This window comes from Echinops telfairi, unplaced genomic scaffold (genome assembly GCF_000313985.2).
Source record: "Echinops telfairi isolate 266 unplaced genomic scaffold, ASM31398v2 ScPeMD7_7468;HRSCAF=8506_0, whole genome shotgun sequence".
NCBI lineage: Eukaryota > Metazoa > Chordata > Mammalia > Afrosoricida > Tenrecidae > Echinops > Echinops telfairi.
This window is the reverse complement of record NW_022111369.1, coordinates 8,301,378-8,312,059: the sequence shown is the minus strand read 5'-3', so window position 1 is coordinate 8,312,059 and position 10,682 is coordinate 8,301,378. Positions and strand designations below refer to the sequence as shown.

Genomic DNA, 10,682 nt, shown 5'->3' with positions numbered 1-10,682 from the left:
CATCGCTTCCTTCACCCAACATTTCTCTAGGTTGGGTAGCAATAAGCATCTCTCTAAAAGTGAATACGCTATCAACAGATGATCCCAAAGAAGATCAAGGCTTAATCCTGCAACGCTGTGGTCCAAGTTCCACGAGAGTTGGACTGCAGGCATTTTCACCTGCGGTGGCACAGCCAGACATATGGTCGTACACTCACATGTTTCTTCCAGTGAAACACAAAACACATGTCTAGGCCCTTTATGCTAGAGCATCGCTGCCCTGTTCCCCCTCTCAGTGAGGGGAAGGGCAACCTGAACTCCCGTGTGCTGTATCATGTCTTTACAATCTTCCCCAGATGGACGGAAGGCATCAGGTACGCAAGGCTTCCCTACTGAGCTTTGTAAGTGCTCTAGGTAGAGCAAGTGGGTGATTCCAGCAAGTGTAAAGGTGTAGCTACATACAGTGGGTATGGTGTGTGAGCGTACTGTTTTATGTGGACTTTATAATACTCTACATTGCCCTTGATTATTTAGCTATCCTTTGATCCAAAGACCTAACTCACTGCTATCCAGTCAATGCCACTTTATAGTGACCCTGAAGGACAGGGTAGACCTGTCCCTGTGAGTTTCCCAAACTGAAACTCTACCAGAATAGAATGCCCGTGTTTCTCCTGAAGATCAGCTGGTGGTTTTGAACTGCTAATCTCGAAGTCAGTAGCTGAATGTATAACTGCTAACCACCAGGGCTCCTACTAGCCTTTGACAGCCTCTGCAAATCGTCTAGGTTTCCAGACTACCAGGAGTCCGTGTGCTGCTGTGGTCATGAGTTGGGCTGAGAATCCAAAGGCAAGAGGTTGGAAGCCCTCCACCAGTCCTGCTGCAGAAGAAAGATGTGGCAGTTGGAAGATTAAATTGAAAACCCAATGGGGCAGGCCTACTCTGCCCTAGGGGGTCACTATGGGTCGGAGTCAACTCGACGGCAAAGAGTTGGATTTCTGTTGCTCCTTTGTTTGCTTATTGACCAGAGACGAGACTTTCTGAGTTAGCAGTCTCTACTCCTTGTCCAGGCTTCTGAGGGACAAGCTTTGGGCTGCTAACCATAAAGTCAGCGGTGCAAACCCATGGGAGAAAGTTGAGGCTGTCTGCTCCCGTGAAGTTCTACCGCTTTGGGAACTCTTGGGTTCGCTGTGAGTCAAAATCAACTCGATGGCAGTGGATGGGAATAGATGGTCCAATCCTATGCTCACTTCTCCCCCCTTCCTTTTAGTAATTTCATCCCCAACACTCTGATCTTTGTTCTAAGGCATTTTCTTTAAAGACGTCGAGCCTCCACAGCTTAGAGATGATTGAGGCATTTACGCCCAACGGGATTGAAGGACCAAGAGCCCAGTCTACAGCTCCTAGACTGACATCATTTTAAAAACACAACTCATAATTTTTTTAAATGACCACAGGACCTATGTTATAATTTTTAAATTATGTAAACGAAGTCCAAATGGCTGCCTTTTCCCAACGAACAAGTTGGTGACTAGTCTTAGCTCTCTGGCTCAGTATGGCATAACCCCTTGCACCAAACCTTTAAAGGGGTGGGGGGACTTTGAAGAGGTGAGGTTTTAAATCAACAATCCTTTAAAAAAGGAGAAGAAAAACCTCACGTCTCACGACAGCAGCACCTGCAGGATGCTGGGCTCTAGCACTATGGGTGACGAGACCGCCTGGAATAATGCACACAGACTGGGTGGGCACGTTCTCTCCCAATGCCGTGTCTTACTCCAGAATGAAAAAGAAACCAGAGTGTTAGAGAATCCACATCATGCTCATAGCACATAAACGGGGCGAGAGAGAAGTCATAGAGGATGAAGTGACCCCACTGCCTAGGGATATCTTGAGAGCAGACAGCTAAACTGGCTCTGCTTAAAGATCCAAAAAGGTTCGTCACAAAATGAATAAACAACCCCCAAAACCAAAGGGACAAAAAGACAGAGGAAAAGAGGGAGGACTGGGAGCTGCAAAAATTTCAAGTGTGATTCAAGCAAAGCACTCGGACGCTGTCAGTTCAACTCCAAACAGAGTCTGTTTGTTAGGCCCTGCCTACCTCAGTCCTAGTAAGCCACATGTGAGTCTTTGAGCACAAGAGAGACGGCCTTGAAATAATGGGGTGAATGAGAACAAATCCAGAGCCTGTGTGGAACACAGGGGCCGGGGGTGGGGAGGGGAGGCAAGTGTTCTTCAAAGTGCAAGATTTTCAGTTGGGCGGCTCGATGGTCTTGTTTGAGTGGTTGTTTGGGTGTTCTCATTTTTATGAATGAACAAGAAAACGCAATGGTCGATTCAAGAAGTAAACAGCTGAATAACGATCCTCCACCTGCCCTACAATTGTGCAAGTGCAACATTAGCTCCCACAGGGTCCCCTGAGGTCGGGCCCCTTGAATAAGCGCAGGTTGTCCATAAGCCATGTGAACGGAGGAAGCAACAGCTCCCAAGCGATCCTCCCCCACGTGGCAGGGCAGCACCATGAATAAATAATAAACAAGCATGGGGGGGGGCAGGGGGGATGGGTGTGAGGCGTGCCTGAAAAGTCTTACCACCCATCCTTTTGACACCTATATTTAAACTTAACATAGGAAACCTTTAAAAAACAAACTTTTTAAAAACTGTGCACTTGTTATACTTACTAGAGGAAACTAAACCTGCTGGGCTCCAAGAAGTACACAAATGAGATCAGAAAACTTCCAACAATTTATTAGCAAGTCATATTCCATAGTTGCTTGCAGTGAAATCTAACACTGCTTGAAAAATTTTGCTTGAAAGGTAAGCCGTATGCCCCTTCTGCCCCTAACTTAGGGATGATTTCGGTAATGGCTGTCAAGACTCTGTCTCGCATAATGTACAATGGAGTTCAGGAGCTCACTGATTAGATCAACCTACCTCAGTTCCTTCACTTCGGCTGTGAGCGATGGGGGCAGGGGGTTGTTTAAGTCAAAGTTACTATGTATATAAATATATCCATCACAGCAGACATCCTAAGATGTTGATTTCCTCCCTTATGGTACTGACTGAGTTCCTTAAAATAATAATAGCAATTAAAAAAATATCAAGAACCCCTGGGACCTTTTCATATGGATGTTTACAGGGGAGAAAAAACAAAACAAAGTTGAAAAGGGAACACCCAGCCTTCCTTTCCCACCCCAAAGATCCATTCTAAGAAAGATCACAATGTAACCCAAACAATGAAGCCAACACTGCAGGCCCGCCAGGTGTTCCTGTGGTTTGGGAAGGACTCAGAGCTGCACTGAAACTTTAGCTGGGGCTTCCAGCGGGTCGGGTCGGTTGCTTTTCTCCCCCCAGCTTCGAAAGAGATGCTTCTCTTTCAGAGGTGTTAAACATTTGGGTAGCATGAGGGACAAATGGGAATTTGGCACCTACAATGAATAACCCCAGTGCATTAAGCTAAAGGCAACGTTCCCTCCTGGCACTGCCAGCCGAGTTCACTCTTCACACCGCCATCAGGCACACAAGTGCCAGGGCTGCGGGGAGGACGTGCAGCACTTTTTTCTTCTAAGACGTTAGCAAGGGCCTCCAGGGAGCTTCATAAATAAGGCTCGGAGCAAGCCAGGTTGGTGAGTATGCTCCTAATAAACTCTCCAGGGACCCTGCTCTGAAATATTAAACAGGCTTCCTCATCTTCTTCCTCTCTGGGTGAAGAAGAGCCACTCAGGCCAAGGTGCATTCTGTGCCTTAAGAACTCACTTTGACATCGACGAGTTAGTTACAGGTGCTTTCCTCTTAGGCCCAACCTAGCTGAACTAAGACATAGTGAATGATGGGGGGAGTGGGGAGTGGAGATCCAAAGCCCATTAGTAGGCCACTGGAGATCCCCTTGCAGAGGGGTCTCGGGGAGGAGATGAGACAGTCAGGGTGCAGTGTAGCGATGGTGAGAAATACAGCTTTCCTCTAGTTCCTAAATGTTTCCTCCCCGCTCCCACTACCATGACTCGAGTTCTATCTCGCAGGACTGGCTAGACCAGAGGAGGTACACTGGTACAGATGGGAACTGGAAATACAGGGAATCCGGGACGGATGAGCCCTATAGGACCAGTGGTGTGAGTGGCAAAACAGGGAGGGTAAAGGGAGAATGGGTAGGAAGGAGGGAACCAATTTCATGGAACTGTGTGTGACCTCCTCCCTGGGGGACAGACAACCAAAAAGTGGATGAAGGGAGACGTCGGACAGGGCAAGATATGACAAAATACCCATTTATAAACCATCAGGGGCTCATGCGGGAGTGGGGAGCGGGGAGGGAGGGGAAAAATGAGGACCTAATGTCGGGGGTTTCAATGGAGAGAAAATGTTTTGAGAAACGATGTACAAATGCCTTTTACACAGTTGATGTGTGTATGGATTGGGATAACAGTTGTATGAGCCCCTAATAAAATGTTAAAAAAGAAAAAAAAGATTTCAGACTAACATTCTGTGAGAGGCCCATTCATGAGGCTTCTGGGTGTTAGCAGGCACACCTTCTCTAAGAATGCCCCGTCATGGAAGGGCATAATCTGACCATTAAAATGTCGATGCTGAAGGAACATAGGCCTGGATCAAAGAAAGTGGATCTCCCTCTCTGAATACAGTACTTAGGTCAAAGGTCAAAGCAACACAGACCTGTCTCTCAGTGCTCATTTTGAAGAGAGAGAAGTCCTAGCGAATTGTTCAAATGAGCTTCCAGTGGAAACATTTCTGCAGGCCAGTTGCCCACAGTTAGTATCCTCGGGATCACCTACCCAACAACCAAACTCACTGCAGTGGGGTGGATTCCAAGAGATACCTACAAATGGCAGACCCTGTCTATCCAGTCCTGCTGCCAGGCAACAGATGTGAGAAAACAGCAGTTGTTTTGTAATGCAAATACAAGGCACAGGCAAGCCTCCTGGACTCTCCCACCCAATGCAAACGGTCACCCAGCCCCTGACACCCCACAAGAAAGCCCACCCCAATAGATGTCAGAAACATGAGTGCACGCAAGACAAGCGCTCAAGAGCAGGAAGGCAGAAGTGTGGTTAGGGGTGAAGAAGAGAGGCTGCCTTCCGGTTAAAGTGTTTTTGATCTCAGACACATTACCAACAGCTGTTATGTATTAAAAACCAACAATTGCAACTCACTTGAATTGGACCCTTAAAAAAAAATGACACTGCCTTGTGGTTACAACGGAAAAGCTTCTGGAATCGTGCAAACTGTGGAGTCTCAAAACGTGCCTAAAATAAACACACTCTAAAATGTAACAGGATAAAAGCGCAACAGCAGATAACAGGGTGAAGTAACTGTTTCTTAACCACACCCCTTTCTTCAGCTCTACACCCACCAACACTTATCCTGGCCACAAGTCTTTCCTAAACAATGAATGACTGCTTAATTCACAGACCTCGAAATTTTCATACAGACACTAACAATGGATACCTTCCATTCCGTGAGCATTTCAAAATGATTAGCATTCTTCAGGATAGAAGCCTGGAGGCCCTAAGGAGAAGGCTGGCTTCAAGAGGTCTATTCTACATTCTCAGAGATGCTTTGTAGACATCAGTACTAGCACATGGATTTTAAAATACAGCTACGGTATATTGTTTTGAAGGAAGCCATGGCTGATCTCGCTAAGGAATGAATTCCACAAATACATACTGTGTGCATAGCCCAAGAATTATGTTTATTTTCTATGGCTACCAAGCCAGAGGTTATAATTTGATTTGTCAGAAAGATTGTGTGTTCTAAAAAGCCTATACACTGTAAACAGCTTACTTACAAGGGTCAAAAAAGCTAAACAGAATTTGCTTCCTTCCAACTAAATCCAGGATGAATATAACACTCACTACATTAGGTATCTTCAGTTACTCCTGAGCTAAAACATTCTCTTCCTCTCGAACACACAAAACAAAAAACCAAAATGGAGCAACAAGAAGAGTATCCATCCAATTACAAAAGATATCTTTTATACATTTGTGTAATACAGAGATGCCCCCCTCCCCCAATTTTAAAACTGAAAAGCATTCATCTGGGTGGTCTTTAAATACTAACATATATTTGGTTTTATAACTTCATTCACCTTTCATGTAGGAGAGCCAATGTACACTATACAAACATCTCTAACATGACGTATTTGAAAGGCCTTTAAAAACACTTTGTGAAATAAATGCCTGTCTCCAACGCAAGGTCTCCCCAGATCAATTTTAGCTGCTGTCTGCAATGTTTTTAAAAATCCATTTTCTATCTGAAAGGTCAAAATTGCAGACAAATCATAGCAATAACTTCTGGATCACAGTGCTCACACAACGTGGCTGTGATCTTTCATATCCCCAGCACTCTAGCAATTGAGGGCTATGGGTAATCAAGACATACAAGGACTATGTTAAGAGGTGTATGAGACCCCAATAAAATGATTATATAAAAAAAATTTTTAAAGACATCAGCAAAGATGCTTGCTTGCTGATAACTGTTGATTATGATCCGTTAATTTAGAGCATCATCTTGCTCCTAGATGTTAGCCACGAAGGATCAGTGACAGAACTGCCCTCAGACATAGTGTGATGGGTATTTTCAGCTGGTGGATGCAAGCAAAGGGGAACATTTCAGGATCCTGGATTTGATCCTCAGAAGCACCAGTCAGAGGGAAACCCTAATTAATGCCCAAGACCAATCCACATGTGGGGGCGTGAGGGTGGATCAGTGAAAATCCACCCCCACCACTGGAGGATTGGAGGACTGTCAGGCCCTTGGGAACACTCCAGCACCCACCAACCGACACATTTCACACAGGACCACAAGTTTCCTTCAGCTGTTTATCTGACTTTTATAAATGAGACTATTTACAACTCGCAAGATGAGAGAAATACATCAAGTAGCATCTCTAAAAATCTCAATGGGTTACATGTTCAGAAGTTTAAAAGCTACAGTGAAAGCAGGCAACAAAGGGATCCTCCTCATTAGGAGCGATCTTCTAGTGCTGTACTTCGCAACAATTTCAAGTAAAAGCAGCTCCGCCCACCCCACCCCACACAGGTTAAAGGAACAGTAGCAAACAGAAAGCGGTTTCAAAGGCTTACGTAGGAACTAGGGCACTTTAGCTTTTTCTGGAAATCAGAATCTCAGTGGCGCTGCCCATACTTAGTTAACCGGACCATTAAATCAAATTTTCCTTGTCATCATAAAAAGCACAGAGCTCACAAAACCACGGATTTGTGCATTTTAACTCCATTGGATTTCACGGTAACTCGTGATCTGCTATTGATTAATCCTAACCAATAAACCAAAAACTAAAATTCCGAGGGCACGACACCAAAGGTACCACTATTTTAAGGCAGCAATTCATCAGAACAGCACTTACGAGGCAACGGTCAGTCATCTATAATGAAAGCGTCTCAGATGTGTTTGAAAAAACCAAAGTCTGCCAAAATACACATTAATTTGCACTTCTGAAATAATTTGCAACATCAGCATGTTACTCACTGTTCTTGGGATGGGTGGCGAAAGGGATCCATTCGACATGTAAGGGTCGTTATTCATATTTGGCATCATGATGTACCCGGAGTAACCCGAGTAGGAGGGTCCCTTGTTGTAGAGGCCTCCATCAGGATGTTTTCCTGTGAGAGTTCAAAGAACAATCAAGGATATGCCAACTCGCCTCTTCCATATCACTGCATCCTCTCATCTAAAAATCTAATAGTTCTAAGAAAATCAGACCATAAGAAAAAAGATTTGTTTACAAGAAAAAAGATTTGTTTACAAAATATTGTAACTGAATTACCACGATCTATTTTAGATCGACAGTATTTATTCTCCTAAATGGCTTAGCAGCGAACCAGATGTCTTCAAAACATGTGGTTCAATTTACTTCCACTACTGACTGGTGTTTTTACAAAAGTAAGTGTTATCCATCTAACTGGATTTATTCTAGTACTAACAAACTAGACTAAAACATACAGACACATGAAAGAATCCACACAAACCTAGAGCTATCATATAAATATATCAGGCTCTCTCTCTCTCTCTCTCTCTCTCTCACACACACACACACACACACACTTATATTTTCACTTTATAGGCAATTTAAAATATTCTACCTGGACCTTTAGAGTTCTGACAGAATTATTTTACTAAAGAGGGAGGGAGCTTTACCCAGTGTTTGGGCAACTACCCAAATGTATGAAGGATTAACTTTTGGCGGATTAATTTTATGTGCTACACTCACATCATAAAGTAATTCGTGTGTGTTCAGTATACAGAGTTCGTTTTTTTAATCTGTGTAACTATGTAAGTATTTGTAGTAGAGGACAGCTTGCTCTTCCCTTGTCTTCCTGACCGACATAGCTTACACGCGAACATTTCACTCTGGTCAGGCCACTTTTAAATCACTACAGGAGAAGGAAAATGCAGACTGGTTGTCAGGGGAATCTTACGAAATACTTGACTCTGAAATAAAATTCCTGAAGTCAATGTAAATATGTGTGTGTGTTTGTGTGTGTGTGTGTGTGTGTGTGTATGTTTTAAAGTTTGAGCAAGGAGTAGAAATGGGGAGACAGTCTCATTTTCATATTTGATATGCCTAATTCCTAACCATAAGAATAAAACAATGTTTTTTTACAGGCTAACTTCTGCCTTGCTAAAACAAAAGCCTTGGGCAGTCTGCATGTGCACTCAACGCACTCCCTTTTCACGACAACAAGAAACACCAGTCCGGCCAATGAGACTCCATTCCACCCTATCTTTACTCTAACATACATTAGTGTAAGCGGTCAAGTCTCACAATAGATAGAAAACATACTAAAAGTCCACACTATTTTGAACCTAAGGTAAAATAAGGAATAGAAAACCCAGGACTCTTAACTCCTTCCAAGACAAGTTTTTAAATGATACAGAGATTACATTAGAGATTAAGGTAAGGAGTTCCCTGCATTTTCTTTCCAATCTGGTTAAAACAGTAGGCATAGTGTTATCGCATCTGGCCTTGATTTCTTGAACTAAAAAAAAAAAATTTTTTTTTAAGTAGCAAAGCACACTGATCTCCAACAAATTATTTGGGTTCAGTGACATCGTTAGCAGAAGTGGAATCCATCGTCAGTCCCTTACCTTCATCAGGATGTTCTCTGGCCTTGTCATGGTAGGACTCCTGAGCGGTTTGAGCCTGTCTGGCCACCTGGAGGACGAATCCCCATCCCCAAAAGAAAAATCACCTTAGCGTTTCTCTCAATAATAAAATGAATGTTGTTTCCACCGGTAACTTAAAGGAGGCCACTTAGGTTCCAACCTGCTTTACTAGTATCAGAGGGTTAGGCTAGGTTGAATAGTAGATAGTCGTTGGACTTTTTAAATTCCACTTATATTTTTGAAAGGCTATTATCTACCCAGACTTAGAAAGTGGAGAAATAACAAAATGCTAGCAAGACAGAGAATTTGGAGGATGGGCCCACACACTGTTCTACCTGCTGCTTCCTAAGACACACCAAGAAGGCTACCTGGAGGCCTAACATAATGGAAGTTTGATGTAATGGGTGTTGATGGTTCTGAGGGCCAACGTTTGCTTCCGTCAGAGCTAATTAAAAGTGGGATGAAGTATTATTTTGTGACTGAAAATGACATTCTAAATATAAATAAGCTAACCACTCACATAGGAGGTCCACAGAGCACTGCCCTTAATGCTGCCCCCAACGCAAGCTCTCCACCCACGATATTTGACTGTGCGCAGGCTTACAAGAAAACAAACACCCCAAACTGTTTTGTGATTAAAAGGAGAAAATGAGAGTCGGGTTACAGACATCTAAAAGGTAACGCTGAGAAGATTACTTCTGGTAACCACCATCCACCCAGACAACCACGTGCAAATCAGCGGTGTTACCCCATTCGCCATCCTCCTGCCTTGGCCCAGATTTAACAAAGCCCGAAAACCCTGGTAGTCGGCTTCAAGCCCCGGGTCCTTCTTTCCAGACCACGGAAGCGTGGGCAAATTTGAGGTGGGTGGCAAAAATTATTTATGAACTAAGGAATGGCGAGCATAATGGGTGGGGGGCAGAAGGCTAGTCTTGAGGGTTTGGCAAAATGCACCTGAAGATATTGGAAGTTGTGGGGGTCCCTCTCTCATATACGTGCTCCCAGGGATCTGTGCCCCCCAGTTCATATACAGTGCCAAGCCTTTCCAAGCAGGGTTGCGTGCACCCTGGTGGCCCCCGAACTTCCCTAAAATTGGCAGGTGGGGATCTAAGATGCTTCCTTTGAATGCAGGCTCCCCCCACCCCACTGCGTTTTCCAAAGTGTGTACTCACCCCTGCCATTTGGATAGAACAGGTACTGAGGTGTTCTTACACATGTTGTTTAAAAGCTCAAATTTCCCCGCCCCCCAAACCACAAGCTCTTTTTGGGGCTGAAGGATGCCATTTAAGGAAAAAGGGTATACCCTCCAAGTTTCGGGGGGGGGGGCGCGTTGTTAAAAACGTTTGGGTGTCGAATCTTCTACCGGATTTCCTCCAAAGGTTTCACAGTTGTTGAACAAGGGGTGGCCAATGAAGTGTCGGATATCAGGGTCCATCCGCCCCCACCCTCGACTGGAGCTCTTCGCATGGCCCGAAATAGCCCCGCCGCCCGCAGGCAGACTCTGGGCTTTCTCTCGCCGGCACCCACGTGTCTCTATTTACTCTGCTCGGGTTACCCGCGCGATCGCCCCCACC

The 10,682-nt window shown here is 44.5% G+C and overlaps 1 protein-coding gene across 1 annotated transcript in view; it reads right to left on the bottom strand.

Moving 5' to 3' along the window:
* Positions 1–10,543, bottom strand: part of LEF1 (lymphoid enhancer binding factor 1) — a 151,147-nt gene extending 140,604 nt beyond the window's left edge. Inside the window, exons 1-3 of the mRNA XM_045284320.1 lie at positions 10,472–10,543; positions 9,091–9,157; positions 7,471–7,604 (exon numbers count right to left, since the gene is read on the bottom strand). Coding sequence (XP_045140255.1) covers positions 7,471–7,604; positions 9,091–9,157; positions 10,472–10,543 — 273 coding nt within the window. The remainder of the gene's footprint in view (positions 1–7,470; positions 7,605–9,090; positions 9,158–10,471) is intronic.
* Between the last annotated feature and the right edge of the window lie 139 nt (positions 10,544–10,682).